At 39.7% G+C, this 23604-nt stretch overlaps 1 protein-coding gene across 3 annotated transcripts in view; it reads left to right on the top strand.

Annotated features, from left to right (window-relative positions):
- Positions 1-5661: 5661 nt before the first annotated feature.
- Positions 5662-23604, top strand: part of LOC104585626 (transferases, transferring acyl groups) — a 61157-nt gene continuing 43214 nt past the window's right edge. Inside the window, exons 1-4 of one of the 3 annotated variants that reach the window (XM_010242569.3) lie at positions 5662-6107; positions 6204-6267; positions 6371-6413; positions 9615-9751. In XM_010242569.3, the coding sequence (XP_010240871.1) occupies positions 6058-6107; positions 6204-6267; positions 6371-6413; positions 9615-9751 (294 nt within the window). In that variant the 5' untranslated portion in view covers positions 5662-6057. The remainder of the gene's footprint in view (positions 6108-6203; positions 6268-6370; positions 6414-9614; positions 9752-23604) is intronic. The other 2 variants (XM_010242570.3, XM_088896054.1) reach the window with 2 other exon arrangements.

The raw sequence follows: 23604 nt of genomic DNA, 5'->3' as shown, positions 1-23604 counted from the left end.
ATGACACCTAGACACCACCTAAGTGATGATTTGGAGCCTCAGATCGCGGCTCGTCTTTACTCCAACCTGGTGACCTGCATTTATCGCCGACCTAGCGACCTGCCTTCACCGCCGACTTGGCGACTTGCCTTTACGCCAACCTAGCGACCTTGACCACAACTTAGGTCGGCTTGCAGCACCTCGTCCATGGTCAGCCTGTAGCACCTCGTCACCGGCCGAAGTGACCTCGACACGAGGAGCGACCTCCCTCGAGGGCTTGCCAACTTGACTGGGGGCCAAGCAGTGACTTGTGAGATGTGCTTGCCGACAAATTCGGCATGTATTTCCCGATGCTCCCAAGTTTCTCGAAAGTTGGCCCATGTACCGAATGTTCCGGAGGATGGTCAATGTGCATGGTAGTTACTTCCAAGGATCTTGGAAATCTCGGATGCGGTGTGTGAGGCCCACACCAAACAATGCCTATATAAAGGCACCAACCCCAATGACACGAGAGAGAGGCGAGTAAGCACATTCTAATTCTCAAACTTTTTGATTTTTTAGCTCGAAATCTACTACGAGAGTACTAACTTAATCATCGGAGCGACCTTGCGGGTTTCTCTAAAGAGCTACCCAGCTCAATAATCAACCTAGCTCGGCACCCAATCTACCCCCCAGCTCGGCATCCAAGTCCTCATCCAGCAAAAATCCTCCACTTCGGCCTCTGAGTCATCGATCACCTAGAAGTAGTCTGAACAGCAGGGTGCTGCCAAAAAACCTTTCATCAATCGGCGCAGTCTGTGGGAAATGTTACAAGAAGCTATGTTCTCACCTCTAAAAAGCTAATTCCTTATCTTCTAGAAAGCTAAGATCTCACCTTTTAGAAATTAAAGTTCTCACTTTCTAATTTCCATTTTTTATGAACTCAAAGGCACTTTTGAGCAATGTCAAAACCCATAACGAATATCGATTACTGGGGGGAAAAACATTTGTGATGAACCTGGAGAACTCCCCTATGACAATTAGGCAAGTTCAGGCCGAACTCAGCATCCCCAGTGCCTCAGATAAATACACTGCCATCGCATGTGAACGCCCATCTCCTCGCGGTAGAGCCATTAGCAGCTCGACGCATTCATGTCGATGCAGAATAGGCAACAACAGAACGACCTTAACAACCAGCAGTCTGGCGATAGGCACCTCGAAGTAAGGTTGTCCTCACAGGTCAAGCCAGTCATGGTTCCCGCAGGAAGTTGATGGCCAACAGACTAAGTAGCTCTGCTGACTTTATTTCAGCCCGGATAAGCCTCATCAGTCCTCTTTGCGAGGTCTCCCCTACAGATTGAACACTTCGAGGTTCCCGTGGGAGTTAGCGGCCTACGAACTATGGGAACGCCCTTGCAGGTCGAGCCCCTCAAGGCTCTCGAAGCGAGTCGATGATCTACAGTTAGTAGAGCTGCTCTCTTAAGTCGAGCTCTCTGTGGCTCCTCATAGGAGTGGACGACCAACGTCATTACGAGGCTGATGTAGTACAGCCATGACCCTAAACTACCGACTTACACCAACAACAATATTATGCCCTCACAACGGGGGGGGGGGGGGGGGGGGGGGGGGGGGCAGAACACGTACACAGCAATCTCGCAAGCACTCGCCCAGAAAGAAAATCCCATGGGATGACGTAGAAGCAGTCATATGAGAAGTTACTACAGAATGACCACTCGCTTAGGTAGAAAGGTTAGGCCACACATTGGCTAAATAATGTTAAGGAGAGTGGACCGCGAGTCGCTCCCAGAGCCTAAGGGCTAAGGTGCCGACTTGATAAAAGACCTCGGCACCACATGAGACCCAATCGCCTCTTTGGCATGGGCAACATCAAGGATAAGGAGAGTGGATCGCGAGTCGCTCCCAGAGCCTAAGGGCTAAGGTGTCGAGCTGATAAAAGACCTCGACACATCATGAGACCCAGTCGCCCCTTTGGCATGGGCAAGAATTGTCTTTAATATTCAAAAATGTAATTTTATGAAAATTTTGGAAAATTTATTGTTCTTGTGTAATTTTGAAAATTTATTCAAATTTATTTAAATTTTTATTAAATAATTTATTTTCTTTTTAAATGATTTAATTACAGAATTATACTAATTTATCTTATAATTTGTAATATAAAATAACCAATAATTTCCTTTTTCCAATATTATATTAATTTATCTTAATTATTTGTTTAAATTATAGTTTTTCATTTCCCAAATAATTTGCAATGAAAATTACATGATTTTTCAATGATTTTCCAAAATCTATCAAATGTAATAAATTTTCCTAAAATTTCCAAAATATTCTAATAATTTTCAATAATTATTTAGTGCATTTTAAATAAACTTTCAAATAATTTATATCTTTTAATTTCAAAAATGTTATTTTATGAAAATTTTTGAAAAATTTATTACATTTGTGTAACTATGGTGATTTATTTAATTTTTTTTAAATTGATATTAAATATATATTTTTATTTGGTAGTTTACTGACAAAATTATCCTAATTTATCTTTTACTTTTCAATACAAATTAATTAATAGTTTCATTTTCTAACATTATAATATTCTGTACCCCTATTTGTATTTGGTTATTAATTATAATAATAACAATAACTAAAATTTTATACTTGTTGATAATTGCTAAATATAATTCTCAATTTATAGAAATTAGTTAAAGATTTTTCAATTTCTATAAAATGTTGTTAATGAGTTAATTAATAACGATATTTATAAATTTTTGGTAATTTACTAACCACATTTATTAACTTTTGGTAATAACACTATTTAATACTCATTGAATATGGGTGGGATTAAACATTAATCGTATTTAACTATTTATTAATTAATATGAATATTTTAAATGAGGGAGAGTGGATATAGATTGGGGGAGATGCATTTTATGAATTCATTAGGGAGTAGGGCAACATGATACTTTTCTATTGGTATAAATGAGATATTTTAGGAGAGAGGTTATAGGAATATTTTTAGGTAGTTGAGTGACATGGATTAATGGGAGTGGTGGGAAGGGGAGAGGAGAGAAAGTTAAAGAGAATGTAGGGTGGGGATAATGGAGCAAGGAGAGGTATGGTGACGGGGACCCATGCTTTGTTAAGCGAAAGTTAAACAATAGAAATACATAAGAGTATATAATTGTTTTATATTTGAACTTTTTAATAAACAATATGATCAATCTAAACCCGATTTAGTTGGTTTTCTAGTATTTCAGATCGGCTTTGGTTTAATAAATATATATTAATATTTTATATTTTAAATTTAACTTTTAATACAGGAAAGTAGGAAAATTCTCATATTTGTTAGTCTAAAATATTTTATATCATAGATTTAATTTTTGTAATTTATTTTTTAATAATATCATTGTAATTTATGAAATCTAATGTTAATTTTTTAAGTTTAAATCTTTTGAACAAACAAACTAAGTCGAAAATAGACCCAAATCGATACAACCCGAGTTGGTGGATTTTCGCTAATGGTCAACCATTTTCGAGTGACAAACTACGAACTTGACCAAATCGATTTGGTTGGCAAAATAGCCTACAACTGAATTGAACCAATCATTGAACACTCCTAATTTCAACTAAATTTATAGTCTAATCTCTAATAAATAATAATAGTTTAATCTCCAATAGTTATTGAAAATTTATAACAAACATATACAATCATTGAAAATAAGTTTATAATGAAAATATAATAGATATATAATAAAAATACAATAATTACAAAAATATAATAAATACTGAAAATATACTAACTTAGTCAATAAATAGTGTAATCTTAAATAATAGTTTAATCTCTAATAAGTATTAATCTATAAATTATAAAAAATATATAATTTCTAAAAATAAATTTATAACAAAAATACAATAAATACGATAAATTAAATTTTAAAAGTTAAACAATAGTTTTTTAATCTCCAATAATTATTGATAATTTTATATTAAATAACAAAAAATACATTTAAAAATAATTATTGAAAGTATATTTATTAAAAACAATAAATAATTACTGAAAATAAAATAAATATTAATTATAGTAAATATAAATATATAATCAATATACACACTATTATTGTAAAATTATTACTAATAAATATAATTTTGTCGATAGTTATTTTCTATAATTATTAATTGATATAAGTGAAATTAGGTATTTACAATATTATTTACTTATTTAAATAATATTGTTATTTAATTTCTTAAAATATTAATTATTTATTGAATTTAATAATCCATAAAATTATAATTGTACTATTATTACATAATTCATTATTAATTTTGTAAAATATTAAATTATTATTAATATGAATATTATGTATTCTATTATAATTATTTTTCTACTTTTAAGAATTTTTTTTAAATTTATTACATAACTTCGTTATTTTAACTATTTAAAAATTGTTTATATTAAATATTTTTTTTATTTAAATAATATGTAAAGTATTTAAAAAATTTCATTATTTGAATTTTATTTATTTTATTGTTATTGCGTAATATTAAATACTTTGTTATATTATTTAGCTATTTTTAATGTTTTTTATTTAAGATTTTTAGTTATTGAAATATTTAAATAATGTTTTATTTTTAATGTTAAATTCTTATTATTTGTATAACATTTAAATTGAATAATTCATAAAATTATAATTTTTATTGTTACTACATAATTTCATGATGAATTTTGTAAAAATACTGAATTATTAATAATATGAATATTATTAAATCTATGAATTTTTTGTGTTTTGAATAAATATTGTAAATTTAGTATATAATTTCGTTATAACATTTAAATAGTTCTGATTTTTTTTTTTTAATTGAAACTTTCTTTAGATAGATATAGATAAAAAGTGAGGGAGAGGATATATAGGAATTAGAGATAGTTTAGGAGAGAATCTCTCTACTAAATTATAGATAATTTAAGAGATAAATAGGAGTTAGATATAATTTAAGAGATAAATAGGAATTAGAGACAATTTAGGAGGAAGTGGGGGAAAGTGGTGCCACTTGCCTAAACATTAGAAAAGCTTTATGATTGTTAGAAATTTTTGGTATATGTGATTTCCTTATTGGTTTAATGGGTAATTATGTGGAATTAAAAAAATAAAAAAATCAAAAAAATAAAAAATTAAGAAGAGGGGTTTCCTGCCAGGAGAGCTATGCTGTCATGGAAGAAGCAGTTTTAATATATAATAATAATAATAATAATAATAATAATAATAATAATAATAATAATAAATTATAGAAAATAATATATATAATATTTTTATTTATATATATAATAATAACTAATTATTATAATTTTTAACTTTTAAATATTAAATAAAAAATATTTTATATATATAATTTTTTATTTTTATAAAACATTTTTATTAAATCAAACTCAAACTTATGAACTTTTGATTCGAACCGAACTCGCTCGAGATCGATCACCGTATTGCCTTGCTGAGTCGAACTCGAATAACTAGCTATTCGGCTCGAATCCACCCTATGATTTAATAATCTGAATATGATTTTCATCCGATATGGATCCGACATATATGATGCGGTTAAAATCCGAATATTAACAAATCAAATTTGGATCTCGGTAACATTCGATTCGATCGATCCGTGTTTTTTCTACTCTCTCAGTCTCAGCCGTTTTTTTGATCTTCATTTTATTTTGGTTGGGCGGGTGGGTGCGGCGGGAGAGACCGAATTCATTCGGACAGGCAGGTCCATCTCCCCGAAGGATCTCTCCATCAATCTCTCTCCCCACAGTATTCGTCTTTCTACTTCTACGAAGACAGTCGCCTGGTCCCCTGCTGCTACCCTCTCCCTATCCCTCTCTCCGCTGCTAGAGCTAGTCTCCTATTTTCCATCTCTCGCTGTTTCTGTTCCCTTCTCTTTTTTCTTGTTCTTTTTCTTTTTTTAGCGCCAGGCGCGCCAGCCCTCTCACTCACTCGTTTTGTCTCGCATGCATCTTGGTTTCTGCACGCGACTTAACAATTAAGTCGCGGTTAATTGTCCATTTCTGTCGCTCACTTCTTGCCGGAGCTTCGTGCTTCCATGGATCCTCTTCGGAAATCCTTCAATCCCAACAAACAACTAAAGGAAGAGTAAGTTTTTTTTCCAACTGTTTCTTCCTTCAAGAATCTCGTGTATATGCTGGTTCAAGAGTTGCATTTTCTTAAATTTCACTGTTTCCCGGTCAGATTCGTAAGTAATTTGACTGGAACTTCCATGCTTGAGATCGCTGCGCTCTCAACAATCGTGCCTGTGAGTTTTTCTTATAAACATATTCTCTCCTTTCAAGTTTTGAATTCTACTTATAAGCCTCGTTGTTTATTTTATTTTAGTAACTTTCTTCTGTTTTCTTCAGGCTCTAATACTTCTGCGGCATTCAATTAGCTTCAATTGCCTTAGTAATAAATTCTCTTAAGCCTTTCTTTTGATTTCCCGCTATGGTTTATCTGCCCAAGTTATTTTTTCACTAGTTTGAAATTCGAAGGTTTCTCTTTAAATGATCGATCCAAGCTGTAACAACTGTAACTTTTGTCTTCTCGTTCGATGAATAGACATGTATAAGACCGCTTGAAAGAGGAATTCAATTAGTGTATTTTCATTCTGAATCAAATATTTGGAAGATATTGTCTTTTTTTCAAGAGAATTGCGTTCCTAAAAGTACCGTTCGTAATTTCAAATGCATATTACTGGGATAATGGTCTTATGCCCAAGACTGTTTTAACTTATTTTCTGAAACCAGGTTAGTAGGCCCATGGGTAAACCCATCTAAGGCGATAATGTGTTAATTGATTCACGAGCTTGGTTGACTAAAACAGAAAGTCCATTAGGATATTCCTTGACGGTTAGTCTCAGATACTGTCTGGAAACGAATTTACTGCAATTTCATCTTTTCTTTTCTTCAGAGTAAAAATTATTTAAGATATGTAAAATTCAATCCCAAGTTCTGACATGCCCCCTCAAAAAAAAAAAAAAAGGGAAAGAGATAACAGCCCAAGTAGTCAAAATAGAAGTTAATACAAACTAATTATTACAAGTTATTTTACTAAGGACTTCTTTTGTGTCATATGGCATTTATTCAGGAAAATAGTTTGGTGGAAAATAGACAGACAAACAAACAAATAAAATGCTCACATATCAACCACCTTTCTCTTGATCAGGATTAAACTGTTAGTTGTAGAAACTCAGGTTATTTAATTTCAATGTGTCTATTCATTTATGCAAGGACTTGATTAGTCTATTCTACCTATTCCTTTTTTTTTCTTTGAATGGGCAAAGTATAGAATTTCATTGAACTTCAAAGAAAAGTACAAAAAAAAAAAACCCCATGTACACCAGAGGATTATACACTGGGAATTCACAAAATGCATAAGAACCTACAAAACCTATGACCCCGCAAAAAAACTCTCATAAGGATTTCCTTGGAAATCATTACAGGAAGCTAACCATGAGAACAACATTCCTTAACATATCCTGTTCAGATATCCTTAAGTTCTCAAAAATATGGGCATTCCTATCAGCCCATATGAAGAAAGAAAATCACAGACTCCAGCCAACATCCCTCAACTTCAAAGATGCTTCTGATCCATGCCAAAGATGCATAGAAAAACTGCAACGAAGAAAGATATGGTTCACTGATTCCTCAGACCTTTCACATAAAACATACCCACTGCTATTCACAGGCACAACTCCTCTCAATAAGTTATCACTGGCAAGGCATTTCTTCAGGGCAGCTAATCAGGCTAAAAAAGCAATCTTGGATGGGGCGGCAGATTTCCAAACCTTTGAGGCAGGGAAATTTGCATGAGGAGATGCTGAGAGTTTCATGTAGAATGATTTGTTAAACTATTCTTCAGATTTCTCCCATTCCAGACTCTCTTATCTTGTTGATTTCGCATGGGCCCCACATGCTACAGCCTGCAGATTTTGCAACTAATCTATTCTGTTCTTTGCATTGGGGGATGGATTATTATGATGCTTGATGCATACATTGGTTCTTTCTGACAAAGGTTATAAGATGCGGATACTTTCTTTATCTTGGAAAAGGTAACTTTTTTTTTTGAGAAATGGTAACTTGTATCCAAAAAAGGGTGGATGTACAAAAAAGGCCTAAAAGGACAAAAAGAAGTCCCAAGCAATTAAGTAATCTTTGTGTCAGCACCATACAAAAAATCCCTTCCCAAACCTAACTTAGCTAACCCATTTGCCAGCTGTATGGTTGAGCTAATGGGGGATCCATCTGAAGTTGCAGTTCAGCAAAGAAGATAGTTCAGGAATCTCTGAAAATAGGTGGGCAACCCTGCAAGGCCCTTCTTCCTGGCCTTTGCCCCACTTGATGGTGTTTCTAGAATCACCTTCCACAGCTAAGGAACTAATGTGTAGTCAGTTGGCAGTCCTTAGGCCCTCAAGAAGGGAGTGGGTCTTCCTTCAGAAGCATCTGCAGCTGTTATAGGGTCATTATAAACCCACACAGTGTCCACATTTAAGTTCTGGGTGATGCCATCTATCCCTGCTGCTGAAGGGGGAACAAGATATCTTCTAGAACTGCCATCAAACTTAAGGAAGAAAGCACAGTCCTGCCTGGGGGGAGGATAACTTCAGCAGGGGGGGTTGCTGGGGATGTGAGCGGAATTTCCTGCCAATTTCTTTGTAAATCATCTCTGTTAAAACCTGCAAACAGCTTAGTTGCTAGCATCCAGGAGAGTACCTTTCCAAGAGTTTGCAAGAGTGTAGCTTGGTAAAGACTGAGAGCTGCCCCTTTCAAGACTGTTTCTTCCATATTTTCTACAAATCACTGAAGTCCATAGAGAGCCCTGCTCAGTCTTATATCTCCAAATCTACTTTCCTAGCAGAGCCCTGTTTATTTCAGTAATATGGTGAAGCTCCTAACCTCCTTCCATCTTTGGTTTATACTTTATACACTGTCCTCCAGCTCCCTCCTCCCTCCCAAAGGAGGCTGCATTGGAGCTTTTCTAAATGATTTGTCACTTTTTAAACACTGAGAGGTTAGATGGGGTTGCCTTGGTTAGGGTAAGCTTTCTTCCCTTGGAGATATGGCTTCTTTTCTAGGCTTCAAGTCTTTTTTTTTTTTTTTTTTTCACACCCCTATAACCGTCCCCTAGAAGCTTGCTGCTTTAGGATTTCCACCAATAGTGAGTCCCAAGTAATTGATCGGCCACACCTCAATTCAGCCCAGGGCTTCTTGAAGCTCAGTCAACACCTGCTGAGGGGTGTGAAAGCCTATGATGCTGCTCTTGTCTAAATTAGAGATGCATTTTATCAGCATAGATTGTACTCATTCTATTCTTTTTCCTTTTTACCATTTTGCCTTTGCGGTGCATTTCAAGATGTGGATACTTCTTTGATCGGTGAGAAAAATAAATGCTCCTATGTCAACCATCTTTGTCTTGATCAGGATTAAGCTATTAGCTCATAGCCTCATAGATACTCAGATTTTTTTGATTTTGATGTGGCAATTCCTTTATGTAAGCATTTGATGGGTCTATTCTGTTCTCTGATTAGGGGATGGATTCTTGTGATGCTATGCATACATTGGTTGTTTTGGACAAATGATGTAAGATGTGAATATTTCTTTTATCCAGATCCTTTAAATGGTACAGAGACCGTGTTGAAGAAGAAAGATGGCGAAACAGTTGTTTTCAGAGATTGGAGGATTTATATGGCTATGCTGGCTTTGGATTTTCTTTTTATCATTCTCCCAATTTTGTTATTTTTCACTGTAAGCATCTTTGGATACCAATCATAACTTCTGACTGAAGTTTATTTTTTTTGATAGTTAAATGAACTTTTTATTAATTTAGAAATATTAGCACATACAAGCAGACCTTGGAGAGGCATGAGCTTCAATCTCTCCACTAAAGAAGAAAACAAAAGTAATTAGTTACAGTTGTGCCCAATACAAAACTTCCCTAGCTGCCCCTTGCTTGGCTAGACAGTCCGCCATAGCATTTTCTGATCTCCCCACCCATTGTATTCTTAGGTCCATGTTTCTTATCAGCACCTTAAACTTTTTAATTTCATTCCTGAAGCACCAAACTACTGACTCTGGGTCCTGCAACTAGCTTATTACAACCTTTGAGTCACCTTCAACTATTAGCTGGTTCACCCCTAATTGAGCTGCAAACTGTACACCTTGCAGGGCAGCAAACATTTCTGCTCTAGTAGAGTCTTCCACTCCTAAAGGACCTGAGAAGATAAGTATCACATTCCTGACTTCATTCCTCAATACCCCACCTAACCCAGAAGGACCTGGGTTTCCTAGACTGCTTCTGTCAAAATTCAACTTCAAGAAGCCTGCAGGAGGTGATGACCAGCTTGTTCTCACTTTAGTCTTGGAAGAGGAACAACATGCCACTGCTGCCCAATTCCTCCAAATGTCATTAAAGGAGAATTGGTGAAACAAGTCCAAAGATTTCAGCCACTGAATCACCCTAACCAAGACACAGTCCTTTATCTCTTGAAGGTTCCTTTCCTTCTCCAAAAAAGTTCTACCGTTCCTTTCTTCCCAGATTGTCCATACCAATGCAGCTCTTGCACACCTTCACATGATTTTACCCGTTTTCTGTTGCCAAACAAAAGTAGAGGGATCAAAAAGAAGTCTTAAATCTACTGGCAAGTTCCAACTGCTCCCAAACAAAGAGAGAAGCCAATCCCATAACTCTGCAGTAAAGGAACAAGAAATTAACAAATGATAAGAGTCCTCACTCTGAGATCTGCACAGGATGCACCAGGTGGGGGAAATATAGAGAAAAAGGTCTTCTCTTTTGTAGATTATCCAAGGTATCTACTTTCCCATAGTACACTTCCCAACAGAATGCCAAAATCTTAGGGGGAACAGGTCTGCACCAAACTTCCTTAACAGGGAAGGCCTGTTGAGGGTTAGAACAATAAAGGGATTTGAAAAAGAAGCACAAGAGAAAGATCCTTCTGATCGAGGTATCCAAATTCTTTTGTCAGGTTCAAAGGGGTTCAAACAAACTTTCTCAAAAAGGCAGAGTAAACTGACTAAGCACTCAATCTCCTCATCCCTTAAGCCTCTACGGAACCCAAAATCCCAAGTAGGAGCCCAAGGGGTTTCCAATGAGGAGAAAAATTTGGAAACAGCCTCTTTTTTGTATCGAGAAACTAAGAATAGGGAGGGGAAAAGGGTTTTCAGGGGAGCATATCCAACCCAAATGTCCTCCCAAAAGAGGACGGAGTCCATCATACACATCATACCTGATATGAAGAGGAACTGAGGAAGAATATTGTGCACTGCCTTCCAAGGGGTTGCCAAGGTTGCTTGCCTTGATATACCAACATCTCATCTATTCCGTGAGCATCCACGTATGCTTCCGATCACCTCATGCCACAACCTGACTCTCTCTAACGGCCACCTCCATAGTCACTTCCCCAGTAAGGCTGTATTTTTCTGAATTAAGTTCCCTAGTCCCAAGCCCTCTTCCTCTTTACTCCTACACACCACCTCCCACTTAATTAAATGGTTTTTCCTATGTTCCCCTAGTTCCCAAAGGAAGTCTCTCATTAATTCCCTAGTTGGGATCCTAAAGACAGAGAGATAGTAAGTTGGAAGGTTTGCAAGTGTAGCTCTTATTAAGGTGATTCTTCCTCCAGAGAGATGTAGTTCTTTTTCCATGAAGCCAATCTCTTCTCAAATTTCTCTACAATTGGGCACCAGAACCTCCTCTCCCGAGGATTTGCTCCTAAAGGAAGCCCCAAATAGGTCAAAGGCCAAGTAGAGATAGAACACTCTAAGCACTCAGCAATATCCTCCACTTCTCTTGACTCCAAATTAACCCCTGCAATGCAACTCTTTTCAAAATTGATTTTCAAGTTGGAAATACACTTTCAAAGTTTCTAATCAGCACCTTTAAACTTCTCACCCTTTCAATCTCATCCCCCCCACAAAAGATTAATATGTCATTTGCGAACTGGAGATGGGTAACTGGGGTCTCATTTCTACCAACTCTCCACCCTCTAACTACACCTTTATCAGCCTTAGAGATAAAACAACTAAGCACATCAGCAACTAAGGTGAAAAGGAAAGGTGAGAGAGGGTCCCCATGCCTGATACCCCGGCTAGCTGAGAAGAAATCCTTCACCACTCCGTTCACCAGGATTGAATAGTGATAGGAACTAACACAACCTAAGATCCAATTACACCACTTTTCACCAAAGCCACAGTTTCTTAAGACTTCACTAAGGAACTTCCAGTCCACCATGTAGTAAGCCTTTTCAACATCCAACTTACACACAAAGCCTTTCCTATCAGATCTCAATCCTCCACACTTTCATTGGTAATCAATATTTGGTCAATTATTTGTCTTCCTTGTACAAAGGCCCCTTGGGTTTGGCTGACTAAGGAGGGGGTAACTTCTTTAATCCTCAGAGATAGAACCTTAGCTAGGATTTTGTAAATGCTCATCACCAAGCTAATTGGTCTGAAATCTTTCGAGTGAATAGCATCAGGTTTCTTAGGGACTAAGGTGAGAAATGTGGCATTGACATCCCTGCTTACTGTGTGATTATCTGCAAATTCCTTAAAAACCTCAACCAAATCATCCTTTAGTACTTCCCACAGTCTTGGTAAAATGCCATAGTAAATCCATCTAGTCCAGGTGCCTTAGATCTATCCATCAGGAACACTGCCTTCTTGATTTCAGCTTCTTCAAAACTTCTTTCCACCACCTCACTTTCTCTTCTCCCAAACATGGCCAATCCAACCCTTCCATAGACAATTTTCATTCAAAGACCTTTTATAAATGGACATAAAGTGGGTCATGAAGGTTTTGGCTATTTCGTCCTGATTTGTAATCACCTCCCCTTCTACCTCTAATTTGGCCACAAATTTTTTCCACATTCTTCCATTTGCCAAATCATGGAAGAATCTAGTGTTTCCATCACCTTCCATAATCCACCGGTGTCTTGACTTTTGTCTCCAACAAATTTCCTCTCTAACTACGCCAACCTCTAAGTCCTTTTTTAATTGATTTCTTATCTCCCTATCATGTGCATTCATTATCCTTTGAGCTTCATTCTCATCCAATTCCTCAATCCGAGATATTAGACTCAATTTCTGTTCCTCAATTCTACCAAAATGGTCCCTATTTCACTCCTTCAGCTTGAATCTTAACCATAGCTTCTTATGAAATCTTATCCCCTTCCACTTTATCCCCCTTAGCTCTTTATTCCACCATTCCTTTATTTTTTCCACAAAATCTGGTTACGTTAACCACATGTTTTCAAATCTAAATGGTCTAGGCCCAATAAAAAACGACTCCACACCTATCTTAATGGGGCAATGGTTAGAATTGACCCTAGGTAGGGCTCTGGACACCAAGGTTCCCTAGTGACCTTCCCAAGCTAGGTTGAAAAGGAACCTATCCAATTTTGAGCATAAGGGGTTTTCTTGAAAGTTAGATCAAGTGAACCTAGCTTGCAACAAAGGGATTTCCTTTAGTTTGCACTCTTCTACAAAACCATTGAACTTCCTCATGCTTGTTGTAGTTGATTGAGAAGGGTTACTTGTTTCCTCAGAGAATCTTATGACATTAAAATCCCCTCCTAGGCACCAGGGACCATCCCATAAACCTTGTATGGCAGACAACTCCTCCCATAGTTCATTTCTTTCTTTATAATTGTTAGGGCCATAAACATTAGTTAACACCCAAATGAATCCATCCTTCACATTCTTAAATTTGATCGAGATCGAGAACCTACCTATCAGTTGTTCCACTGATTCTACTACCTCATCCTTCCACACTGTGACAATACCCCCTGATGCTTCCCATGACAGAGCTGAAGACCAGCTTGCTCTCCTTGATCTCCAAAAACTTCTCACCCACCTTCCTTCCATTTCTGACAATTTTGTCTCTTGCAACATCACAATTTCAGGTTTTTCCCTCTTCAGTAAGTCCTTTATAGGTCTCCTCTTTCTTACACTCCCCAACCCTCTCAGATTCCAACTTATAATTTTCATAGATACACTTTGAAGATGATCAAGACTGCTAACAGTCTTGGGCACTAAGGAATTTCAGGTTCGAACAGAAGAGAAAGTGAAGAAGAAAGAGGAGAAAGATTAGTGAGAGAGAAGTAGAACACAGGTTTGAAAGAAAGGACAGATTCTGAATGATCTGCCGCCGCCACTTCAATTTAATATTTATATGTTATGCTAGTTACATGAAAGGACATATTTGCCCTTGGTGTTTACATCATAACACTTAACAATATAAAAAACTGAAGAGTAAATAACAGAACTAGAATAACAGAATAACATAACAGATAGACTAGGTATATTCTACCCTACGGACAGAGTGGCCCCACATCAGTTTCTCTACACTCCCCTCAAGTTGGGAGTAAATGTTTATCATTCCCAACTTGGATAGATCCGCTTCTAGCTTCTTTCTTGAGACAACTTTAGTGAGGATATCTGCTAGTTGCATACTGGATGTGATGTAAGGGAGGCATATTTCTTGAGATGAGACCCTCTCTCGTACAAAATGTCGGTCAACTTCAATGTGTTTGGTTCTGTCATGCTGCACTGGATTATGTGCTATATTAATGGCTGTTTGATTATCACAATACAGCATCAGAGGCTTCTCATACTCAATACCCAACTCCTCAAGTAGAGATCTTAGCCATAGGATTTCAGCCACTCCGTTGGCCATGGACCTGTATTCTGCTTCAGCACTAGACCGGGAGACAACACTTTGTTTCTTACTTCTCCAGGAGACAATGTTTCCTCCCACAAGGGCACAATATCCTGAGGTAGACCGTCTGTCATCAACACTCCCAGCCCAATCAGCATCTGTATAGACCTCCACCTTCATGTGGTTATTGTTCTTGAACAGTATACCCCTACCCGGGCATCTCTTCAAGTAGGCTAGAATTCTTTCTGCCGCAAGATGTGTGGTTCTAGGAGAATGCATGTACTGGCTGACAACACTAACAACATAAGTAATATCCGGCCGAGTGAGGTAGAGATATAGGAGCTTTCCTACCAACCGCTGGAACATAATTTTGTCTTCAAGTAGCTCCCCACTCTCTACACTAATCTTGTGGTTCTGTTCAATGGGTGTATCTGCAGGTTTGACACCCAGCTTTCCAGTTTCAGCCAACAGATCTAAAACATATTTCCTCTGAGAGACAAAGATCCCCTGTTTAGATCTAGCAACCTCAATGCCCAAAAAATACCGTAGTGTACCTAGATCTTTCACCTCAAACTCTTGATGGAGGAGCTGTTTGAGGGACTCAATATCATGGCTGTCATTTCCTGTCACCACAATATCATCAACATATACTGCAAGCAGTGTCAGTGAAGACTCCACCCTCTTGATGAACAGTGTATGATCTGACTGGGCCTGTACATAACCGAACTTTCCAAGAGCTAGTCTGAATCTGTCGAACCAAGCTCTAGGTGACTGCTTCAAACCATACAATGCCTTATTGAGCCGGCAGACCTTCTTACCTGTCTCTGTATCATAGTATCCAGGAGGCAACTGCATGTAAACCTCTTCCTGCAAGTCCCCATTCAGGAAGGCATTTTTAACATCCATTTGGTACAAAGGCCAAGTGTGGCTTGCTGCAAGAGATAATAGAACCCGAATGGTGGTCATCTTGGCTACCGGGGCAAATGTCTCCAAGTAATTTATACCATAAGTCTGAGTGAACCCTTTTGCAACTAGCCGAGTTTTGTACCTCTCAATGGATCCATCCGCATTGTGCTTCACAGTAAATACCCATCTGCATCCAACTGGTTTCTTTCCTTTGGGCAAGTCAACTAGCTCCCAGGTATTATTTTTCAACAGGGCATCCATTTCAACTTGCATTGCACCTCTCCACTCCGGGACTGATAGGGCCTCTTGTACTATTCTTGGAATAGGGACATTGGAAATGGAACTAAGGTAGGACCTGTAGGTAGGGGATAGGCGATCATAGGATAAAAAATGGGAAATACAGTGGGCTGTAGATGTGATACAATGTCGTTTGCCTTTACGGATTGCAATCGGAAGATCAAGGTCATCTGTAGGAGGTGAAATGGCAACAATAGAAGAAGTCTCTGTGGGTCCTGGGACTGTAATGTCTGGACCTGGGGCCGTAGATGAGATTGGAGCTGGCCTGGACTGCTGATGATCGGGATCAACCTGCCTGCACTGCCTGTGATAGACCCTCAACTCCTGATCCCTCTGACCACCCTCACCATTGCAGCTTCCCTCAACTCTTGATCCCTCTGACCACCCTCACCATTGCAGCTCCCCCTCAACTCCTGATCCCTCTGACCACCCTCACCATTGCAGCTCCCATCACCCAATGGAATAGGTAAAGGAACTACCCCACTCTCACTGCTCTCCCCCTGAAGACAAGGACTTAAACCCCTACTCTCATTGCTCCCCCCCTGAGGAGAATCCCGAGGATAATAGGGTGTCTCCTCAAAGAAAGTGACATCCATGGAGACGAACTTCCTTCCTGTGACAGGATCATAGCAGCAATACCCCTTTTGAGTTTGTGCATAACCAAGGAAAATGCATTTGGAGGCCTTGGGTTCAAACTTGGAGTGATGGGGTCCGAGAAGCTGAACAAAACAGGTACAACCGAATGTTTTAAGGGGAATAGAAAACAACTCCTCATGTGGGTATAGAAGGGAAAAAGGAGATCGCAAATCAAGAACCCGAGAAGGAATCCGATTAATAAGATATACCGCCGTGAGGATAGCATCACCCCAGAGGCGAATAGGGACATTGGAGGTAAACATAAGACTTCTAGCCACCTCCAAGATGTGCCTATTCTTCCTTTCTGCAACCCCATTCTGCTGAGGTGTATGAAGGCAAGAGCTCTGATGGATAACCCCATGAGTAAGAAGGTAAGATGTCAATGACTTAGCAAAGTATTCCTTTGCATTATCAGATCTAAGAACTTTAATCTTGACATCAAACTGGGTTAGGATCATTTGGTGAAAGTTTTGGGTCAGGGCGGGAACCTCATCTCGTGAACGCATAAGATAAACCCAAGAAAACCGGGTATGGTCATCAACAAATAACAAAAAATATCTGTACCCACCCATAGAAGGAATGTGATATGGCCCCCAAACATCCATATGCACAAGATCAAAAGGATGATTACTCCTTTTATTACTCAATGAATAAGAGTTTCTACAATGTTTAGCAAACTCACAGATTTCACATTGCAACTGGGACAACTCAACAGATTCAAACAAAGTAGGAAACAGACTCTTTAAGGACCGAAAAGACAAATGACCCAATCGGTTATGCCAAAGCATAACCGAACTCACACTCTGGGAAACAAGTGATCTCTTACCCACTGACTCTTCCCGACGAGAACTCTCCCCGAGCAGATAGATCCATTCATCTCACGACCAGTCCCAATTGAAAGAATGGTAGGATCCATCCAATGGACGCCATGAAGGTTGCGGAATGGGTGGGTGAATTTCAAAAATTTTCCTACCTTCTCCCAACTGGGAATCATATTCCCTAAATTTAGAATACAATATTCAAGGATCCTACTTGAACCATAATCAAACCAGATCTGTACCAAAATTAAATGGGAGGAATATACCTGATCCGGAGAAGCACTATCTCCCAAAGTTGGTGTTCACACCCAAGATCCGTTCCTGCTGAAGATGACACAGCAGTCGATGGAACAGAACCAGCAGGGTGCGTCCTACACACTGGATCCTTCACAAAAATCCTCTGGAAGTACTAAACACTGAATCCTTTTCAGTCTTTCTTGCAAGACTGATGTCAAGAACAGATTTCTTGACTTTCTTTTTCTGCAAAGATCTAATCTTGCAAAGGCAGATGGCGGCGACAGGAGGAGATCTCCAAAACGAAAAGGGCTGAACTGCTTTTCTCCTTTATTTGGAGAGTATGAGATCTGATCTCAATTCGCAGGAACCTTTCTTGTGATTTGCTTGGTTCGAAATCTGTTGTATTTTTTTTCTCAATTGGTTAGGTTTTCTCCTCCTTTCTTCTTGATTAAGAAACCTCCTAAATCAGGAGTCATCCCAATCCAAATCAGTATTTGGATAGGGGATTATCTTAATCCTATCTGCAGATAGAGTTAGGTTACTCCTGATCTTATCAGGAGGTTACCAGATTCAAATCTAATTTGAATTTGGTCTCTAAGAGTGGATAAGGCTAAAGGCCCAATCCTTTTGCTAACTTCAATCTCAAATTCGCCCCATGGATGGGTGATCATATCAGCCCACCTCGAAATGGGCTTTTGGCCCATTAAGTGTTCAGTGTCTAATTACTTTCCAATCTGCTGCCCAGTTGGGCTTCTTTGTATGGCATGGGACCAAAGAATTGATCTACACACCAGCCACATGGGTTCGGCCCAGCCTTTAATACAAGGCCCAGCCGAATTCACTGAAAAACTCAATGAACCCCTTGAGTCCATCATATGGACCCTATGGGCCCAACACTTACATTAAGTGGTCCCTGGGCCAAACCATCTTATAAAAACCCAGGGACTGTGGGCAGGTGCAAGATTAGCCCATCAGGTATTATCCTAAATGGTTTTACACTTAACCTCTCAGCCCTTAATGATCAAGCACTGCCCGACAAGAGAGGACCTCTCCCTCGGCTGCAAGGAACAGTGCCGCACTTCCCTCTCACATGGATCCCGGGAATTAAAACCATTTGCAAACAATTTGAAACCGTACATATAAATATAAGTATGTTAATTTTGCAAAACACAATTCCAACGATTGAAATCAACTGCCGGCAGTTTGGTTTCCATCAGAGAGAGTGCATTCCCGATCATTACCCTTTGTCCGACAAAGTGGCTGATTCTGTCACTATGATCACCCACTCAGATGAATTCTCAAACTGCCCCAACATACCCAGGTTTTGATCCCCGCTAAGGATCTCACTGATTGGTATATCAAAGGCAGCCTGATCCAGCACCTAGTGAAGTGTCATAATCGAGTCTAGGGGTCAGGTGTAACTTTCCAGTTTTGCCCATCTATCTCCAAGGTCCAGGGCAAGATTGGAAATCTGGTCCGGTTCAAGGATTCAAGTAATCCCATACTGCATGTGCCTCGGGTCTTACCCTGGTGGCTGAGACAGGCCACCCCAACACTTGGTGGCACACCAGCATCAGCCTTGGCAGGATAAATCTCCCCAGACTTATCCAACGGCTGTGAACATTTAAAACTAACATGAATCTCTATAAATGTCCAGTTTTAGGGTTTTACACAGAATTAAACCAAACAACATGAATCAAACATGCACTTTATTTATTTCCACTAAATAACAAAAGTACATCAAATCAGATTGGAGCTAAGGGCATACATAAACTGTCTAACAGCTCCCACTTGCACTTAGGTCCAATTTGGTACAAGCCGGAGTCCCATACTTTCCACGTGTTTCTCAAACACCTTCTATGTCAGTGGCTTAGTCAATGGGTCTACCACATTGTCCGCTGATGCTACCTTCTGAATTAGGACGTCCCCTCTACCAACGATCTCCCGTAGTACATGGTACTTTCTCTCGATGTGCTTTGACTTCGAGTGAGCTTAAGGCTCTTTAGCCTGGGCGATCGCTCCATTGTTGTCACACAACAACGGGATGGGTGATGTGCTGGATGGAATCCCTCCCAATTCGTGTATGAACTTCTTCATCCACACGGCTTCCTTGGCAGCTTCACTTGCGGCAATGTACTCAGCCTCGGTTGTGGAGTCTGCAGTGGGCCCCTGTTTGCTGCTTTTCCAGCAAATAGCACACGATTCTATCGTGAAAACATACCCAGATGTAGACTTTCTATCATTTGGATCCGACTGGAAATCGGCATCGGTATACCCTAAAACTTGCAGTGAACTACCATCGAATACTAGACAAAACTCTTTTGTCCTTCGAAGGTATTTGAGTATGTTCTTTACAGCAGTCCAATGCTCCTGCCCTGGGTTTGCTTGGAATCTACTTACGACACTCACCACCTGAGCTATGTCCAGGCGAGTGCACAGCATGGCATACATGATGCTCCCTACGGCTGAGGCATAGGGAACGTCTCTCATGCTCTCAATCTCCTCAGAAGTCTTGGGAGACATCTTCTTGGAGAGAGTGACTCCGTGCCTGAAAGGAACGTTTCCTTTCTTGGAATTCTCCATGTTGTATCTTTTGACAATTTTGTCAATATAAGCAGCCTGGGATAATCCAATTATCCGCTTCGATCTATCTCTATAGAGTCGAAGACCTAGTATGTATGAAGCTTCTCCAAGATCTTTCATGGAGAATTGTTGTGATAGCCATACCTTGACCGAAGTCAACATTCCTACATCATTCCCAATGAGTAGGATATCGTCCACGTACAAGACCAAAAAGGTGATCTTATCCCCATTGGATTTCCTGTAAACACAGGGCTTATCCGGATTCTGTTCAAAGTCAAACGTTTTGACTGCAGAATCAAAACGGATGTTCCAACTCCTATAAGCCTGCTTAAGTCCATATATGGATCTATTAAGTTTACATACCATGTGTTCCTGACCAGCAGCAATGAAGCCTTGCGGCTGCTGCATGTAGATATCTTCACTAAGATCTCCATTCAGGAACGCTGTTTTGACATCCATTTGCCAAATCTCATAGTCATGGTACGCTGCTACAGCTAGCAGGATCCTAATGGATTTAAGCATGGCCACGGGCGAAAAGGTTTCCTCATAGTCGATGCCTTCTTTCTGAGTATACCCTTTCGCCACCAAACGAGCTTTAAAGGTCTCAATCGTGCCATCGGGGCCCTTCTTCCTCTTGTAGATCCATTTGCAACCAATTGCTTTTACCCCGGAGGGCGGATCCACTAGAGTCCAGACTCCATTGGTCTCCATTGAGTCCATCTCAGCTCTCATGGCCTCCACCCACTTCTGGGAGTCTATGTCTAACATAGCTTCCGCGTAAGTCACGGGATCCTCTTCACTAGTCAAGGCTTCCACCAGGTAACTATCCTGGTCATAACCATATCGGACTGGTGGTCTGGATACCTGGGTGGTTCTTCTAGGTTGGTCATTACCTGGATTTTGTGGGACATCTCCCACTGCTCCTGAGCTCTCCTCATCAAGAACTATTTCCTGACGATGGGTGTCCAGGATGTAATCGGATTCTAAGAATCGGGCGTTTCGACTGCAGAACACTTTCTGCTCACTTGGGTCATAGAATAGATAACCCACCGAATCCTTTGGGTAGCCTATAAACAGGCAACGACTGGTTTTAGATTCCAACTTGTCCGCACTTGTTCTTTTAACGTGTGCAGGACAACCCCAAATCTTCAAGTGTCTTACACTTGGCTTCCTTCCGGTCCAAAGCTCATATGGAGTTTTTGGAACTGATTTGGTTGGAACCCGATTCAGCACGTAGATAGCAGTCTCTAATGCGTATCCCCAAAAGGATGTGGGTAATTGTGAGCGTACGAGAAGCGACCGGACCATGTCCAACAAGGTCCTATTCCTCCTCTCTGAAACACCGTTGAGTTGAGGTGTAGCAGGAGGAGCTAGTTGTGACACTATCCCATTGTCCCTTAAGTAGTCCCTGAATTCGTCAGAGAGATACTCGCCACCTCGATCTGATCGAAGGGCCTTAATTTCTCTCCCTAACTGTTTCTCGACTTCCTGTCTGAACTCTTTGAACTTTTCAAAGGATTCAGACTTATGTCTCATTAGGTACACGTAACCATATTGTGAAAAATCATCTGTAAAGGTGATGAAATACACGTGTTGATTCCGTGTCCTAACACTCAGGGGACCACATACATCGGTATGTATTAGGTCAAGTGTGCCTTCAGATCTTTCAGGCTTATCGTCAAATGGCCGCTTAGACATCTTACCTTGAAGGCAAGGTTCACAAGTGGGAAGATTTTCTACGGTTAGAAAATCCAAAGGACCATCCTTTACCAGCTTTGTGATTCGGTCAATACCGATATGGCCAAGTCGGCAATGCCAGAGGCACGTGGGACTTACTGTATCACGATTCATTTTCTTGGGATTTTCGACCGACGTAGTTTCGGTTAAGTTAGTTTCCAGAGAAGGATGTAGAACATAGAGACCGTTCTCTAGTTCCCCGCATGCGATGAATTTGTTATTCCGTTTAACAGTAATCATATTACTAAAATAAACAGTATATCCATCAGCACAGTTTTGAAACAGAAATTAAATTTCTTCTCAAGTTCTGTACATAAAGACAATCTTTAAGTTCAAGTATTCCTTCTTTAAAAACTAATTCTACGGTTCCTATTGCCGCAGCTGCAACACTTGCAGTCGTTCCCAAGAACAGTGTCACTTCACCTTCACTCAACCTTCTGCTAACTTTGAACCCCTGCAGTGAGTTACACGCATGAGTTGAAGCCCCGGAGTCAACACACCAGGACACAGAAGTAACTAACATATTAGTTTCTATGACACAAGTTTCGATGTTACCTTTCTTAGATTCCAGGTAGGCAGGACAATTCCTCTTCCAGTGGCCGGTCTGCTTGCCGAAGTGACAGACATCAGATGCCTTGTTCTTCTTCTGCTTCTTAGGTTTGGTAGCTTTCTTCTGAGGCTTCTTTGCCTTTCTCCTTTTCTTGCCCGATTTGTTAGCTTCAGCAAGCATAATCACAGGCTCATCCTTCTTGAGCAAATCCTCGGCTCTCTGCAACATATTGCTGAGTTCCTGGACGCTGACATTCAGTTTATTCATATTGTAGTTCATCGTGAACGCATTGAAGGAAGAGGGCAAAGAATTTAGGATGGCATCCACTTGCGTGCCAAGATCTAGCCCGGATCCAAGAGCTTCAAGTTCATTAATGTATCCCATCATCCGAAGACAATGGTCATGAACTTTCTGCCCTTTGGTCATCTGCGCGGTCATGAACAATTTCAGGACCTTCTGTCGAGTAGAATGGTTCTGCTCTTCATACATTGTTCTTAGACTGTCCAATATGTCCTTGGCCAGTTCGATCTGATCGAACTGCCTCTGTATTGAGTTGTCTAATGAGGCAATGACAAAGCAGCGGGCTAGGGAGTTCTTATCCTCCCAATCTTGGTAGTCCCTCCTACGGGCCTCAGAAGCCCTATCACCCGGACGTTCCGGGGCAGGATTTTTCACTACCTTGTCTAACTTTTCAGAAGTTAGGACCAGCATAAGATTTCTGTGCCAGTCGGCATAGTTTGGGCCTTTAAGCTTGTTATCGTCTAGAAGCTTTGCAAATTGACCATTTGCCATTTTCTGATAAAACAGCAAAATCATTAGTCCACAACCTTAGTTTGATTCATGTTACCTACATAGATATGGCTTTTAATCTATGTTCCATTCCCATTTGTTCATCTCTGAGATTTCCCTCTTTTCTCAGTGACGGAGACGACGAGATGTCTCTGGAAATGTGGGAAATCACATGGGGTGTGTGAAGCCAACTGTTTCAGCTGCATAACCCCACCACCTTTCTGTGATGGATCATATCCACTCATCAAATGAGTTTCCCTTTGGCCTCTGTCAGACAAGGTTCAGAGTCGTTTTCAGGTAAACCTTTCTGTCCAGTGAGTGCACACCCATCATATTCAGGTTACGCCAATGTACCGTGAGAGAGTTCCCA

The sequence above is a fragment of the Nelumbo nucifera genome, chromosome 1 (genome assembly GCF_055504915.1).
Source record: "Nelumbo nucifera cultivar China Antique chromosome 1, China Antique-T2T, whole genome shotgun sequence".
Lineage (NCBI taxonomy): Eukaryota > Viridiplantae > Streptophyta > Magnoliopsida > Proteales > Nelumbonaceae > Nelumbo > Nelumbo nucifera.
This window is presented reverse-complemented; position numbering and strand designations above follow the sequence as displayed.